General features: G+C 47.4%; 4 protein-coding genes across 4 annotated transcripts; 1 reads left to right on the top strand and 3 right to left on the bottom strand.

Annotated features, from left to right (window-relative positions):
* Positions 1–1405: 1405 nt before the first annotated feature.
* N7537_006939 (uncharacterized protein) lies at positions 1406–1960 on the bottom strand (the record flags this gene model as incomplete). The annotated part of the gene is made up of 1 exon (XM_056897996.1): positions 1406–1960. The coding sequence occupies one exon, from the start codon at positions 1958–1960 to the stop codon at positions 1406–1408; it is 555 nt and encodes a 184-aa protein (XP_056753781.1).
* Positions 1961–8133: 6173 nt separating this feature from the next.
* On the bottom strand, positions 8134–14619 carry N7537_006938 (type I polyketide synthase; the record flags this gene model as incomplete). The annotated part of the gene is made up of 4 exons (XM_056897995.1): positions 8134–10479; positions 10539–13940; positions 14000–14291; positions 14342–14619. The coding sequence occupies 4 exons, from the start codon at positions 14617–14619 to the stop codon at positions 8134–8136; spliced, it is 6318 nt and encodes a 2105-aa protein (XP_056753780.1).
* A 333-nt stretch (positions 14620–14952) lies between these two features.
* Positions 14953–15365, top strand: N7537_006937 (EthD domain-containing protein; the record flags this gene model as incomplete). The annotated part of the gene is made up of 2 exons (XM_056897994.1): positions 14953–15090; positions 15156–15365. Coding segments are annotated over 2 exons (348 nt in total), but the record flags the coding sequence as incomplete, so codon positions are not given.
* Positions 15366–15865: 500 nt separating this feature from the next.
* N7537_006936 (uncharacterized protein) lies at positions 15866–17257 on the bottom strand (the record flags this gene model as incomplete). Its single annotated transcript, XM_056897993.1, has 3 exons — positions 15866–16408; positions 16455–16967; positions 17027–17257. The coding sequence occupies 3 exons, from the start codon at positions 17255–17257 to the stop codon at positions 15866–15868; spliced, it is 1287 nt and encodes a 428-aa protein (XP_056753778.1).
* Positions 17258–17558: the final 301 nt, after the last annotated feature.

The raw sequence follows: 17558 nt of genomic DNA, 5'->3' as shown, positions 1-17558 counted from the left end.
AAGCGGAGTCCTTCCTCTACCGCCCAACTGCTCGTAGGCTTCTTCCGTCACGGGCTTATATGCTTTGGTATTTGTAGAATATATCTCATCAAGTCACGTTACTGACGAGCCTCTGAGGGAAAATGCTTAACAGCCCGCAGCCATGTTTCGAGGCTGCTTTTTTCATGAACAGCGCATCGGGGGTAATAGCGAAGGGTCGCAATAGGCGGCCCAGTGAGGCTGAGCCATGCATGCCAGTTCAGAACGTCTGAGGGGCTGCAGAAGCAACCATAGCTCGCATCCAATTATGCTACAACACATATCTCGATTATTCGCTGGCAATCTTCCTAAGGGCACTAAATACTAGTGTCTCAAGGGCGTTTTATTCGAGGGGTAGCCCCAACTTTCAGTCTCTCGCCTCCGAGTCCTTCTTTTACAGGCTCGCCCCCAACTCCAGCATATCATTGTTGCGACCATTTACACATCTAGGACAACTTGAATTGAGGCATCGAGAAACATCTTGCCCAAAGCGTACATGAGAATAAATAAAATCAGAGTAAATAGCATGATTTACTAGAAATAACATCAACGCCTATATCCCTACTGGTAGGGGCGTAGCATGATGAAAAGCTGGAGAGGTATTCAACCGAATTGAATCTGTTATTCAGAAGCACGAATTCCTGGAGCCCGAATTCTGCTGTCCACATGTCAGCGCACAGCCCGGGGGCCCTGGAGTAGAAAAGATACTTGACTAAACAAATTTACGTCCGCCCAGGTGAGGGGTGGGGCGGCGGAGAAGCCGTGATACAGCACGGTTAGTACATAATGAAATCGAGTTTCCACTCGAATGAAATCACCTATATACAATACCAGCTGCAGTGCTCGGACGTCTTTGCATACGGGGCACACTCCGGGGTTGCCTCGCCTGGTACATACAGTAGACAGTCTTGGAAGTCAGCGGGCCAGCCATGGCTACTGGTTCCGGGTACATGCGAAGAGAGGGGCAGACTTGAGTGGGTACAGCCTACAGGGCAGTTTTCCGAAGATCTCCTTATTCCCGTAACTAGCCCCGCAGATAGCATCTTACACACACGTCACTGTCACTCCTTCACCATTCAGCTCGCGCCGGGAGGCCTCCTTAGCCCTGGGGTGTATGTAGCATGGTGATATGCGCATCTCGTAGTCGTGCCACCCTCCAACTAGGCATGCCACTTACTACGTAGTAGCGCATCTCTCCTCTTTAATATGTAGTAGTGAGGAGGCCCCTCACCAATCATAGCCTCATGCTCGTATAGTACTATGTAATAAATTGACAGACCGAAACTTTCATTTCTAGGAATGTTGAACTCGAATGAATTGGAACCTGTGCTAGTAAAATTGACCTCCGATTTCTTTGAAATTATCATGCTTTGGCTTCCCAGGACGATCAATTCAACCAAGGAACCACCTTGACTGTGTAATCTATCCTACTGAAGTCCCAGACGCCCGGTGCAGATTCGAACTCCTTTTTGGCATCTTTTGCCATTGGAATCTTGGTTCCCCCCTCATGGTGCTGGAAATCATGGAAACTATAGTTTCCTTCATGATGGCTACCAAGAACACAATGTTTGACTACACGCCCTGGAACCGGTCGTCGGTACAGTACCAGATCGTCGCCCGGCCCTATATAACGCTCGTATTTGAAAGGAGTTTCGGTCATCAGATACTCTCTCACTAGTCGCATTTCCTTTAAGTGCTCCAAAAAAGCCTCAATTTGCTCCCAGTCTTTAAAGCCGTCGGGTGGCTGTCGTTTATTAGATCTATGACTGAGCTGGTTGGAAGTTCTGTTCAGTATGAACCCGATACAGACAACGACACAGTTGTTAGGCAAAGCATCGGGGTTCCAATAAGACCCCGGTGTATTAATAGAGCTCCCGTAGCTTCCAGAGAAATATCTGGCCAACTCCTTGGCGATGGCGGTTTGGTCGCTAATTATCGTCATATTGCAAAGTATATCGAAGTTTGGCTTCTTCAATCTCGTGACTATGAGCCAAAGTAATTAGCAACAAGACGCTCGCTTGACGGATCATAGGAGCGTACTGATGGTTTCCTTTCTTTGCCTGCAGCAATGTGGCTCTTGTAAAAATGAATAGGGGTTTGCAAATTGATCGAGATCAGTGAAAAGACCTCTGTGTTTTCGTTGTCCGATAGTTCTGGAAATACAGACGAAAAATATAAGACTACTGGAGATAGGAGGCTATAGATCGTATAAGTAAGAGCAAAGGCAGTGCAGCCCCTCATTAGTAATAGGAACGGTAGGCTACAACGTTAGGCATCAGCCTTGGAATGCTTCAAGTTCATGGCAAAGAGGTCCAAGCATCTGAGCACGTAGCGTGCCACGTAACGTACATAGGTATACATGATCAAGAAAAATACTAGTAGAAAGTCAGGTGAGTTGCCCGGCATCCTTGCGTCTTACTCTTTACAGCTTAATGCTTTCTCAGGGGTGTATGAGTGACGCTTATTTACTATGATCGGTAACTAAAGCGGGGTGCTTGACTGTTCCCGTCAATTGTTACGGACTGCTTGTCAGTCACTGTTAGTGGATCCTCGAGGGTATACTTCTCTTGGTCACTGTTCACTCCAAGTATGTGAGGTCAGCTGGGTGACCCCGCCTTCCATATGCAAAACATCCCGCTCTACCAAGGAACTCAGGTCGGGAAATATTTGCTCCATGCATGACACATGTGTAGTCAGTAGGGCATTCCTTCACAGGGTACCTATCAGTAACAGTTCGTTTAAACTTACAATGCCGCATCTATTTTCCTTTGCATCAAGATGCAACAACCTATTTGGTATTCGATGACGCCATTAAAGTCTAGAGCGCGAGAACTGTCGCCCCTAAGCCACATCGATTGACATTCTAAAAGAAATCTTTCCGCGGCTTCGTATTCGCCTTCGAGCATTAGCAGCCGTCCTATGGTAACCAGATTGATATAACGCCAGACTGGCAGGTATAATTTCCCCTTTCGAATGTCTCAATCGTGATCTAATCGCCTACAGTCACCTTACGTTCCACCCACAGCACTCCCAATATCAGCTGTTCGGCCGGGTTCCTTGCCCTATATCTCTGAGCTCGATCTTCTTGTATTCAAAGTTAACAGCTGTGGGCTAAGACCCACGCCAGCCAAAAAATTGCGTGATGCAACTGATGCTAGGACCCTAGCAGAAGATCTCAGTTCAAAAGGTCCCATTTCCCTGTCATCTACCCAGAATGATGCGGTGCTAAAGGGCCTTGATGATGTGGTCCAACTATCGAGGAAAGACAAGACCTGGTGGGCCTCAAAATTAGGGTTGAGCTGAAGTTTCCTGGTACTCAAGAAATTGAGAAAGGTTCGTAAAGGTCCTGCATTCGACCGGATATCCTTTAAAACTTCTGTCAAACTAAGGTGATGTTCTCTTTAAGTGCGATTCATGTTAGTGAATGCAATTGGTTCGTACTCAAGCAAGTACAGTACTTTCAAACTGTCATGTTTCCGAGGAAGGTTTACATAGAGATCCAGTAATTATCGCAAAGATGTCGATGGCACCTGGAAATTCTTTACCTCTCGTGCCGGACAGGGGGTGGGATATGCTACCAAAATCCAAAAAGCCTGGGAGATTGCTAAAATCGATTGTCGCCATTTTTGGCGCCGCAGCGAGTTAAGGTAGGGAAAGGGTGCTCAACCCGAAAGTGAAAGTGAGTGGAAGCGCATAGAATCTAGAAGCTCCTATGCTATCCAGGCACTAGGGGGAATGGTACGCCGAGGGGGCCAACGCGTGACGCCGTCCGTTACATAGAACTAGGAAAGTGCGTAGCCATGGCCAGACGGGTGCGTATGTGAAGGGCTGGTGCCGAGACCGCCATTTTTAGCGTCAAAGGGGGCCAGATTCGGCCGTCCCAGCACAAATGGTTTTTATTATCGAGGACTATTTAAAATTAAAGAAAAATTAGGACTAATAAATTATCGCTTAAAGCTATCTAAAAATATATAAAAACTCTATATAGTATTTTATATCTTATTACTCGAACTAGTATTAGTTCCTTAATCGCTTAAAAGGACTTAGGCTATAGTAAGGCCCTACGCGGCAATAGCTTAGTTGCGATCTGATCATTGACGTTAGACCATTCGAGGAGTATTAAGGCAAGTATACCCTGAACCTATCTAACCTAGCTATGACCAGTTAGCTAGTGCGTAACACTAGCATGATCTGACCAAGCGTTTCAATAAGACCGACAATTTGGACTGCCATCGAGAAATAGTTCCGGATATGGTCGAGTCACTTCCGTCGTAACAAGAGACTCACACTAATGATCTCTTTCAACTACGTAGAACATAACACTTCTCCATCCACTGGACGGAACGGGGAGAAAAGAGGTAAATCTTCTATCACAAAGAGGATACTTAATAATCGAGATACCCGGCTAGATACTAAAGAGAATACATACGGTTAGCAAGTAATTTGGCGACGCGTTTATAACATAATAAAATGTGATACAGCTATATGCCACTTAGGCCCCTACTGCTAGCTCGATCCAGTTAGGAAAAATCATTATCGACTCCGCACTCAAGCCCTCAGAAGGTTGGTTACCTACGCCGAGAAGGGCGGTGTCCTAGAGACGCACAAAGACGCAGACAATAAAGTAGGAAAACACAGCTTGCCATCGAATACTGCCACTAGTTACGGCAAAGATCTCTAGAGACATGGGCTTTCTGAATCCACGCGAGTAACGCGGCCCGCTACAAGAAAAGCCCCCGGAACCTTGCCGATCGAATCGAGATTCCTAAGCGAGGTAACTGCAACGAGAATATATTCCAACTAGTCGGGAAATAGCTACAAGACAAGGGGATTAGAAAATAGATTCTCGTCCTAGATAATGTCGATAATAACGAGCTCATTCGCAAACTTTTAGCAACCGGTACGGAGAGCCAATCAAGCAGCCCGATCAATACATCGACACAGCCGCCGCTAAGGTACCTCCTCGAAAGCTCAAATAGCTCCATTATTATCATTAGTCGGAGTAAAGGAGTAGCGTTAAACATCGCTAGTCCTAAGAATCTCATCAAAGTACAACCAATAGAAAAGTCCGAAGCGATAGACCTATTGCAGAAAAAATCAGATATACCTACAGAGAGTGAAGATATAGCGCCCCTAGTGGAGGCCCTTGAATTCATGCCACTTACGATCGTACAGGCCACCGCCTATATCACGCACCGTTCACCTCGATATTCAGTATCTTAATACCTTAAGAAAAATCCAGAAGAGTAATAGGGAAGAAGCACAGCTGCTTAATTATACGGCAGGCGTTCTTCACAGAGACTAGGAAGCCAAGAACTCTATTCTACTCACTTAGCAAATCTCCTTTGACTATATCCATAGTCTAAGACCGTCTACGACAGGCCTTCTTTCTCTTATGAGCTTTTTTGATCGTTAAGGAATTCCTAAGAGTATTCTCCGAGTCCGGCAAAGCTAGGAAACTTATAGAGATATATCCCCTAGAGAAAATGAAGATAGTTCCGGTGAAGAGGACGAAGGCAGCTTGTCTAGCTCTAACACTGATTAGTGTTTTAAAGACGATATTATCACACTTACTAACTATACATTAATTTCAATCGGCGAGCAAAGCACGGTATTCATAATACATCGACTAGTACAATTGACCGTACGCACTTGGATAAAAACTTATAGCCAGCTTAAACAGTAGAAGAAAATATTCATTAGTAATCTATATTTGATATTTCCAACCGGGCAATACGAAAACTAGGAAAGGTACCGATCGCTCTTTCCGCATATTCGATCGGCTCTTTCCAACCGTCCCGAATCACGAGATTCTCTAGAACAATAGGCAACGCTCCTTTATAGGGGCGCTTAGTATACGCAGGAAATTGGGAATATAACGGACGCGATAGAAATAGCACTGAAGTCAAGAAAGCAGAGATTAAAAATTTTTAACGCAGAAAATGAAAAAACCCTTCAGAGTACTGCAATATTAGTGGCAGCATATAGGGACGAGGGCCGGTAGAAGGACGCTAAGCAGCTCGAAGTGCTGGTGATGGAGACTCGCAAGACCAAGCTCGGCGAGGACCATCCCGACACACTAACGAGTATGGCCAACCTAGCGTCAACGTATAGGGCTCAGGGCCGGTAGGAGGAGGCCGAGAACCTTCAGACGCAGATAGTAACTACAAGCCAAACAAAGCTCGGCGAGGATCATCCTATTACACTCACGACCAAAAACAACCTAGCGTCGATATTCTACTATCTAGGCCGGTAGCAGGAGGCGGAAGCAATTAGCTTACAAGTTTTAGAGACTCGCAAGGCCAAGTTTAGCGAGGACCATCCTAACACTCTACTAAGTTTAATTAACCTAGCGTCGACGTATACCAAACAAGGCCGGTAGCAGGAGGCCGAGAAGCTCTAGGCACAGATAATAACTACAAGCAAGCCGAAACTCGGCGAGACTCATACTATTACCCTAACGAATATAAGCCACCTAGCGATAACACTCTAGAATCTAGGCCGGTAGAAGGAAGCTAAGCATCTCTAGATATAGGTAGTAGAGACTCGCAAGACAAAGCTTAGAGAGAACCATCCCGACACACTAGGGACGATAGCCAGCCTTACGTCAATATATTAGAAGCAAGGCCGGTTAGAGGAGGCCGAGCAGCTCCATATACAAGTGATAGAGACTCGTAAGACAAAGCTTAGAGAGGACCATCCTAACACACTATCCAGTATAGCCAGTCTTGCTTTCACCTAGAAATCTATAGGGCGGAAAGCCGATACTATAAATTTGCTAAGGATCTACGTAGCTAAGCAGCAACTATTCATTAGCCCTACTCATCCTAACACTATGTCTAATTCTAACACTTTGCTGGAATAGGAAACTAAGGAGGAGCTTAGTACCGATTCGCATTTCATAAAAAGTACCTCGGTTTATTGATTTCATAGCCAATAGCTTTTACAGTAGGCGCTTTGTGTACAGTAAACACACAAGTCAAGTTTGAACATTATTCTAACATAAAACGGACTATACATTACATTAACAATCATCTACATCCTCAACGCTCCGGCCTACGTACCGAAAATGGCCCCGAGCACTTTCTTCTCTTGCCCCAACCTGATTAATACACCATTCGAGAAAGTGGTCGAATCCTTAAGCGGGATCTTCTACGTAGTAGCTCCAATTACGTCTTATAACGCTTTTTAGCTCCGCAAAAAACTCTTCGATTAGATTCAGGTCCGGTAAATACGGAGGCAAATAAACCCATTTTACTCCTACGTCGGTACATATCTACAAAAGCCGCTCCGGATAGTAGAAAGATGCATTAACTATAACTAGGACGGACTTCGGCTCCGGCTATCTACCGCAATACTAAAGAAGTTCATCGATAAAGTCTTCGAATATAGAGGTATTCGTTAAGCTACGAAAGATACGAGAAAGAACTACACCATCTTAAGTATATATAGGCAGAATTTAATACCGCTCATCACAGTAGAACTATGACACTTGTTTAGGTGCTATACCTAGTGGTGACCAGCCTTTTCGTCGGAACCCAACCCGCTTATCATATCTAGATTCGTCAACGTAAATAAGGTGGTACGACTTAAATTCGGAGAGGTTGTGAAGATATAACTAACTCTCGTAAGTCGGCTTTCTACTCTTTAGCCTTCTGTTAAGTAGTCTTTCTAGACTAGCCTTTAGACACGAGGGCCCTCCTAATACTAGAGGCTGTTGCAAGCATCTAGAATTTATCCCATAGAAAGATAGTTATCTCATCGAGGGCATAAAGGGGCAAAGACGTAGGAGCATATAGGGGATTCGTGTAATATACCGTATTATACGTAATGTCCGCGTTCTAGAATTAAAAAGTCTCTGTTCTTAAAATAGAGTTATTTACATCTTAGCCTAATACGGATTAGCGTACTCTCGGGTACGGGCCGAGAAATAAGGCGTGTGTGTCCATAGGGGAAACTGTTTTTGAAATCGACTGTATTCGTGAATTAATGTGAATGAGCCTCACTAGTCGGGAGAATAATACGTGGAACGGCATTTTACTACAGTAGCGAAATATGGATGCAATTTTCAAAATTCAGTCACTCAATTTCAATTTTCGAACAAATAAAAGACATTCAAACAGACATAGCCTTACGCATGATTCGGGCTAAATTTGTTGCCGCAGGCTCTCGAACTATCGTGAAGTGGTTGGCGTTTTCAATACTTTCAATACGAATGCTGTCCCGCCCAATTAGTTGGTCCCACCCATTTGGCCCCAGGTCCGTCCGATTCTCCAGTAACCACGTCATTTCTTTGGGATCATCATCTTGCGGGTCGGGCCGTGGGTCGCTCGACAACTTGCACACCCCGTCTTGGGCCCAGATGATAGTCGTTCGAGGTGTCTTACCGGCCGGCTTGAACGGGGTCGGATGATACTTGTCCAAAGCCTCAATAAACGCGAGGAAATGCTGAATCAGCCATGCAGGAGGCTTTTGTCCGCCGTGGCTGCCGAAGACCCCTGCTCTCTCGAGGAAGTGGTAGAAACGTGGTGGGAGCTTGTCTAGTCCGATCGGGTTGGGTGAGTCCAGAAGGATGAGGCGTTCAACTGCTTCGCCCTGCTGGGTGAGGTGCTGCGCAGCATCATACGCGGCGATACCGCCAGCAGACCATCCTGCCAGGTTATATGGCCCATGCGGCTGGCGACGGCGAATCTCGGCGACGTAGGATGGCGTCAGATCTTGTAAAGCGCACTTCAGCTCCTGCGGAGTCCGCATGTACGGACAGTTTAGACCGTAGACACACACGTCTGGAGATACGTTAGGAAGCACGGCGTAGGATGTCGAGGAACCAGATCCGTCCGGGAACAGAAACAGAGTCTGTGGGCAAGACGATTTACCCTGGAGGAGAATGGATGTTGCGGAGGGATGTATAGCGACCAATGGAACTGAATTGACTTCTGGGGCGGATGCAAACTCTGGCTTCGAGGTAACTTCTATGGATCCAAACATCGATTGTAGAGCTTTCCTTACGGCGGAAGCATTGGTTTTGTCCATGAAGAAATCAGGCGGCAAGTCCAGACTCATCTCTTCTCTCAAACGGCCCAAGGTCAGTAGAGACAACAGTGAATCTACTCCCACCTCAGCGAAATCATCAACCTTAGCCAGTACATCGGCACTGATGCCAATCTCTTGAGCCAAAATGGATAAAATCATCGCCACACTGGTATCGACACGATCAATTGCCGTATTCCCCATTGGATCTTCACCATATGTAGTGGATGGCGTGGTAGCAGTTGTCTCACTATCACTCGGTGTGACACTGGCGGCGTCACTGCTTGTACCAGATGAAGAGAGCCCTAGATAGTCGCGCAAAGACTGAACAGATGTACAACCCTCAAACAGAGACGGTGGTACGTCGAGATGAAGGGATTCGCGCAGGGTACCGAGAATGGTCAACGACATCAGAGAGTCAACGCCCATGTTGACAAAGTCCACATCATTCGTGAGCTGGTCGGGTAAAATTCCAATTTCGTCAGCAATAACTTTCAGCACTTGTGTCCAGACAGTGGAAACGGGCGATTCCCTCTCTCTTGCTTTGAGTTCGAGTGCCAAGCCAGGTCGACGGAGAGAGATCGTTTCAGGTATTGTGCGAGCAGTGACGCTTTTGGGCTTGGGTGCTGGCAACAACATTTCCAGAACTCGACGGGCCACCCGTTGGAATTTGACAGCACCATAATGGGCAACAATAATGTGGTCGCGGAGAACATAAACATCACCCGAATATAGATCATTGTTGTCTTCAACAGGTTGCATTTTGACATATGTTCGATAGACATGATCGGTTGAGTACCTCTCAGCGCAGCGCATGAAGCTCCAACCATGGTTGACAAAAACATGTTCCGTCAAATCGAGAGAGTCATTGGAATTCATGATGAACCCAGTGAGGTGCCCGAAGCTGTCGCACCAGAATGGATTTAGCATGTACTGACCCTTACTTGGTTTCAGGCAAACTGTGGCCGTCGCCTCAAGTCCTGCACTGTCGAAAATGATTTCCTCCATGCCATGGTAGGAGGGGCCATACTGCACAACGGAGGAAAAAAGCCGATAAGCGAGGCCCCGACGCACTTTGTGTGTCAACCCTGTGTCGACACCCTTTTGGAGGGCGTCAATACTGCGCTGAATTAGGTAACGCTGTCGTCGCCAATTGTCTTGCCACAAATCGGCTTGCTGTAGTTCGACTGTGCACTGAGCATGGCTGATAGTGCGCTTGCCAGAAATGTCAATACTGTATATCTCCATTTTACCGCAATTGGTGCTCCAATTGAAGTCTAGAGATGCTTGGAATGATTGTGGGCCAGTTCCTTGGACGACAAGGGCCTTTTCAACAACCATATTGGCAACATCCGGGGTAAAGCTCTTGTCATATCCCTTTTTCTTAGCTAGATAGTTACCCAAAGTGTAGGCAATGTCTGCGTAGAGTGACTAAGATAGAAAGGATTGTTAGGATGAAGCAGCTTTATTTTGTGCAAGTTCGTACTCACGGAAGGACATAGTATTAACCCGTTCACTTTGTGATCCAGAGCAACCGACAGAAGTTCTGGATCATAGAAGTCGGATTCGATGATAATGCGCCCATTTGTGTCATTTATTTGCTCATCAACAATCTTTTGTACCGATGGGCTGATTCGAGTAGACACTCCAGCTAGGGGGCTAGCAGAGATTGTCTTCTGAAGGCTTCCTTTAGTTAAGCAGAAGTTATTCTCGTATTGAATCCAGTAGTTGTCAAGGTCCCAGCTGTAGCATGGGAGTGTTAGAACCTTGTGGCTCATAGTGAAGTCCCGATGATACTCCTCCCAGTTGACTGGCACACCAGCCTCGTGCAAAACGCTCAATGACTCCGAAAGGGTCTTGAAGGTATCTTCCTTCCGCCGCAAGGATGGGCATATTTGGAAGTCTGAACCCACAATATTCTTCATCATACGAGTGAGGATGGGATGAGTGCCAATTTCGATTGCCAATCCTTTGGCGTCGATAATACCAGCAGCTTTCGCGGCCTCCACGGCCTCATAATACTTGACAGTCTCGCGACAATGCCGCCGAATATATTGCGGACCAAGGATGCCTGTCTCTGTCACGACATTTCCAACCACGGTTGACACAAACGAAATAGAGGGCGGGTGGAACGTCAATTGACCAGCGATATCTTCCAGCTCGTCAAGCATTGGGTTGACTTGCGAAGAGTGGAAAGCAAATGGAAGAATGAGCTTGGTGCATTGGAGGTTCATTCTCGAAAGCTTTTCGCTAACTTTGTCTATATCCGATTTTGATCCACTAAGAACTGTGTCCTGTGGTCCGTTGATGCACGCTAATTCCACTGGCATCTCATTGAGGACTTCCTGCAGTTCTAGAACTGATGCCCGGACGGTCAGCATTCCATGAGAGCCTGGAATGCAGTATTTTTCCAATAGCAATGCACGCGAGCCCGCGAGGAAAATTGTGTCGCTTATGCTTAGAACACCGGCCAGATTGAGGGCTGCAAATTCTCCGAGACTGTGACCCAGAACATACTTTGGCACCAGCCCCCAGTTTTGCCAGAGCCGTCCCAATGCGATTTGGATGGCAACAGTACCAATCTGGATGATTGTTGGCGATAGGTCGTCTATGTCTACCGAGCCTGTCACCAAGGGGAGGAAAGATGGGAAGCCATAAGGCTGGCTTATGGCATCAAAGTTGTTAATGTCTGCGCGAAAAGAGGCCACGTGCTCATACAACTGCCGCGCCATTGCTGTTTGCTGTGCCCCTTGCCCTGTAAGAAGGAAACCAACATGGGGTACCTTTGCGGGACATGGCCTGATATCTTGCAAAGCTAAGTCAAGCAGACGGCGCTTGATCTGGGATAGATCACTACCAGCGATGGCCACTCGTCTGGAGTGATGCATCCGTCGGGCAGTCGTTGTATATGAGATAGATGCCAAGAGATCTGGAGAGACTTCGGAGCCGATGAACATTGCGAGAGATTGCAAGTTCTGTTTGAGCGACTTGACTGACCGAGCTGAGACGGCAACAACGTGATATTTGCGTGGATCTGGCTGTTCAGTCTTCTCAAATGTAGCGGCATCCTCAAGCAACACAGCGGTGTTACCTCCGGCAGCAGAGAAATTGTTGATAAATGTGCGACGCTTGCCATCTTTTGGACGTTTCCAGTCAGTATTGGTCAGGGCGATATGGACATTTCGTTCATCAAAATCAGTCGGAAAACCGTGATTTATCTTCGTCTTGATACCGCAGTGTGGAGGAATGCGACCCTTTTGGAGCATAAGCAAGACTTTAATTAATGCTGTTACTCCCGAAGCCGATCCACCATGGCCAACATTGGACTTGACCGACCCCAGGTGCAACGGCATGTTTTGTGGGCGGCTTTTATCCCAAGCAAAAGTTTCGAGGACAGACTTCATTTCCACAGCATCTCCAGCTTGCGTGCCGGTACCGTGCATCTCGACATAGCTGATCTCATGAGGGTGGATGCCGGTCTCACTAAGGAGCTGTCGGAAGAGGTACTCTTGTGCGTCAGCTAGCGGCCGGGTAATAGAAACCGCTTCCGCTGAATGCGATGTGTGTGTGCCTCGAATCACCCCAAAGATGGGATCCTTGTCGGCGATCGCGTCTGCAAGTCGCTTTAAAACAACAGAGCCAACGCCGTCTGCGCGACAATATCCATCGGCGCCGTCGTCAAATGTCTTGCAATTTCCAGTGGGCGACAGGAAGTGTCCTCGGTCCAAGCCGGCAAAGTTATCCGGGTTTGTCATGACGTTCGTACCTCCAGCAAGCGCTGTATCGCATTCCCGGTTCAACAACGCGGCGCAGGCAACATTAATGGCTGCCAAGCTTGACGAACAGGCTGTATCCACCGACACACTTGGTCCGCTAAATTTGAAAAAGTAGTTGATGCGACCAGGAATAAAAGCTCGGTTGCCCCCAGGGATGAAATAAGTATCAATATCCTGACCACTGTTGATCTCACGCCAGTCATCACTCGTGGTGCCGTAGTAAACACCCACGCGATGGCGCTGACTTGATGCCGTGCGATCAGCAACAAATCCAGCCATCTCGATAGCCTCGTAAGCTGTCAAAAGAGCCAATCTCTGAGCTGGATCTGCCTGGCGGGCTTCGCGAGGCGAAAAGTGGAAGAAACGAGCATCAAACAGCCCGGGGTTGCGAATCCAACACCCGTGTAAAATGCGACTGGTGTTTCTCTTTTGGAGTGTTGGATCGTAATGTGCATCGCGATCAAAGCGATCTGCTGGAATGGGCTTATGGACATCAAGCCCTTGCTTAAGTACATTCCAGAATTCATCGAGGTTATCGGCTTCGGGGAAACGGCCACTGAAACCGATGATTGCGATCTTCGAAGAGTCGTGGCTGGGGAGGGTCTGTTCCGCTTTTGCAAACCCTGCTTGAGGGAAGGGAATACTGATGCAGTTCACGTCGATACCCCTTTGGCGCAGAGACGATAGCACACTAGAGCCAATCTGTGTGTGAATAGGAATCAACCGGCTGGTTCCATTGGAGTTTATACCTGCAATGCCGTCAATCAGACGGTCCAGCCGCATTTGACTGGTCAATATTTCCATGATCAATCTGTGAAGCAAAGCACCAAAAGTAGGCTCATTCAGAATTATCCCAGAGGCATTTGAAATTATCTGCTTTTGGGGCAGTCGGCTTAGTGAGATGCTTCGAGCACTGGAACCCAATATCGTCGTAACGTCTCGTTCTGTGTACAGATGGAAGGCATGATAGGGTGCATATATTGGCAGGAACGAAGACTTTCTGCCCTTGAGGACTGAAGAATGTTGGAAAGCCTCAATGATATGTGGTGGGCCGCTGATCGTGACTGAGTGGGAGCTGATAGCACTAATGTAGGGTGTCATTGCGGCGGGACGCTTCTACAAAACACACCGAGAATGAGCCTATTGCATACCATAATTTGCGTGACTGAACTTACCGACTCATCGCAGAAGGCTTGAATAGCTCTCTTAGCGTCCAGTTCCGTAAGACCCGCTATGGCGAGAGACCATGGATTGAGACTCGCAGGCCCTAAGGAATTCAAGGCATGGGCTTTGCGGGAAGCATGAATCCCCACCCAGAAAGCCACTACCACTGCCTCGATACCCAGTGGAACTAGATCAACAACAGACCGAGCACAGCTAATAGCTGCCGCAGCTAGAGATCCGGTGCAGAGGCCGACCAGAAAATGGTCGGCGGGAGAGTGTTCAAAATCGGCATCTTGCTGGAGACTATGGCAGGATAAGTCAAATATTTCAAGAAGCTGTGGAATGCATCATACCGAATATACTCTCCAATTTCATAGAGACACACCAAGGCACTTTCGAGGGCGGGATGCCGTTTTCCCCTTCTGGTGGCATCGAGAAGAAGCCCGAGGGTTTCGGGTTGAGGGAGAGACTCCCGTTCGTTAGCTGGGAGACGGGAGATTTCTTGCCTGATAGCGAGGTAGACTTCAAATAGGAAAGTAGATAAAGTGCTGTTGTCACTAACATGTAGCAAATTTTGAAGAGAAGAATCCGCATGAACCGTTTGGTCGCCAAAAATGTATATTTGCGCCATGATGATCCTTGGATATCTCGAGGCCTACTTTGATCAGTGCGACACTTTTCGCATTTTTATATAATTTTAAAAGCCTTTTGAAATTGACTCAGTCGGCGCATACGGGTCGAATCGGTAGAATGGGGCCCAATCCGCGACTACTTGGGTGGATGGTAGAGGCCACCCCGAAATGTCCGACTAGTCCGGGTTGCCCGTACATCAGTCCGGGATCGGATTGAGAATAAGAGACGTAGACCATTCGCAGGGGTAAAGAAAAATGAGAAAAACAAATTCAGCTATCTCTTTACTCTAGTCTCTTTACTCCAGTCTCTTTAATTCTAGACCTTTAACGCCATGTCGCTCTGTCTTACTATCTGTGGATACAAGAAGCCCGGCCTGAGTGAGGAGGAATACCATGATTATATGGTCGACATTCATGGCCCTTTAGTTCGGGATCTGATGGAACAATATGGCATCAAGAGATGGACTATGGTATATACCACAATCCGTTGCAATCTATCTCTCTGAAACGTTGATCCTGATGTTGAGGGTTACAGACACACAATCTCAGCTCCACCCGGGACCAAATGACCCAGCTGTTTGACCCGCAGTTCGCCAATGTGGCTGACTACGACGCTTTTATCCAAATTCTCTTTGACGATGTAGAAGATTTTGTCCGCATGAAGGCAGATCCATTCTTCCGATCTAAGGTGGCGCCGGATCATGAAAAATTTGCCGACACCCAACGAAGCAGGCATGTTTTGAAAGTTTGTCACCACACCAATCACTGCTGACAAGCTCATAGAATGACTATCGGCGTAGTCCATAACCTCTTGGTTGATGGAAAGGTGCTGAGTAAAGATAGTGGTGTCTCGACAGGGTCGAGTAAAGCGAAGGACGTCTTTACGGAGATTGAAAATGTACAAATCCTGGGCACAAAGATACGTTAGTCCGCCGGGATTAGCCTTGAGCCCTCTTGTGCCCATCTTAAGTCGATGAAAACAGATACCGCGGTTCTGCCGGGGGTGAAATTAGCACTAAAAATATTTCTAGCTCATTATGTGTACCTCGATGTCCTTGTTTACTGAGCTGCCATCATGAAGTAGCATCACAGTGGTGGTTAGCATTATGCCATACGCATGTTGTCTGTTAAACGGCGGCAGGGAACTTGAAGGGCAACAGCTAAAATAGCAAAATCGTACGAGTAGACTGGCTGATATGTAACGGAAAACGCGATATCTTCTGTGATTGCCTATTGCTATGATAGTCACAAGTCTTCACGTATTACTCCACAACCAACACGACTAATGAAAGAACGCCCCCGGCAGGGTTGTTCAATTTTCTGCACTTTCAAGCGCTGATCAACCTTGGCGAAGATCTCCAGCCATTCCTCGAGATGTCTCTCCTGGCTGTTGAATACTTGCATCATTGTCAGATCCCGCACACGCAACAACCGTTCCTTGGATGCAGGAATACTACCCGGGTTAGGAAGTACTGTATCCATAATGATGATGCGCGCACCGGGTTTTAGTGCCTCTACAAGACGGATCAAAATGCGAACCGAGTCATCAAATGCCCAATCATGTAGAATCATTCGCAAGAGATAGACGTCCGCATCATTGACTGGCTGAGGATCGAAGAAGCTGTGTGCCTTGTAAGAAATGCGAGGTGACAGTTCTTGGCCATCATCTTGAGACGCAAGGTATGCCGGACCTCCGGCTGCCACCTCGGGCAAGTCTTCAACAATGAAGCTCAACCTGGGATATTTCCGGGCCAAAGCAATGGAGGCGTGACCAGTCGAGCCGCCAGCCTGTAATTTTTAGTATCAAGCATATTGAGCAAAAGGATTTACTCACATCGACAACCAAGCCATTGCCCACTGCCGCCCAGTCCCAGCCATCTACCAGTTGCTTAAGACCAGTTCCCTGGCTGCTAGTGACGGCGCGCATATACCCAGCAAATTGGCGGTGGCGCTCTGGCTGCTGGCTGAGATGTTTGAAGAAAGGTGTATCTGTGTCGAAAGCGACATTGTATGCGGTGTGAGTCGCATCGAGCGAATCTTGCCACTTGTCGTGAACATCAACCATAGACAGAGCAGTGGGAGCGGAAATTTCACTGTTGAATACAGCCCAGTCATGGAAGCCGGAGTTCGTTTGTAGTACAGCTGAAGTTGCTGAATGAGCGAGGTGCTGTGGTGGCTTTTCAACAAAAAGCCCATTGGTCATCGACATGCGAGCGATGCTTTTCAAGGCGCCTTCTGGGACATGGGCAAGGATAGCAAGGTCAGCGTAGGATATGGATCCCTGCAGCGGGACAAGATGGAAGATTCGAAAGTGGCAAAGCCAACGCAGGCAAGAGAGGTAATGGTACTAATCGATTACAATATAAGCATTGAGAACCAAGTGGGGAAGGCGTATGGCCAACTTACACCTGTTTGCAAATTCGCCAAATACTCACTGGGGCCGGCTACAAGCTGGAAGAGGCGCAAACAGTGGTCAAGGATACGCTCCCGTGCCGAGTGTGCATCCGAGGAGGCATTTTCCGGCAAAACAACGGTGGGAGTCTGGCGATCAAAAGATGGCAGGGGATGGCCGGTAGATTGAAGGTACTCTGTCAGAATTTTCACATCTTTCTCCAGGGTTTGACTGAGGTCCTCCATAGTAGATGACGAATAGGACACCATTTTCAAAAGACAGGCGTTCAATGGAGTTGAATGACTCAGGTCGGCTTTAGATCGTCGAGATGCTTTTTCCTCTCAGACGCTACGCAGGCTCCAATCCGACTGAGATATATGCGGCCGGGCAACACCCGGTTCTGATGCCTTGAATTCGGGCTGCTCGGAATTCGACGGGATCCGAGAGTTACCCGCTGGGATTATACGAGAATCAAGTACACAGTTCAGGAATTGACGAAGACCAAAGGTATTGCATGAAATCAAAGTTTCTACACGCTAATCTCTC

The sequence above is a fragment of the Penicillium hordei genome, assembly GCF_028827395.1.
Source record: "Penicillium hordei strain IBT 12815 chromosome Unknown utg000003l_segment0_segment0, whole genome shotgun sequence".
Taxonomy (NCBI): domain Eukaryota; kingdom Fungi; phylum Ascomycota; class Eurotiomycetes; order Eurotiales; family Aspergillaceae; genus Penicillium; species Penicillium hordei.
This window is presented reverse-complemented; position numbering and strand designations above follow the sequence as displayed.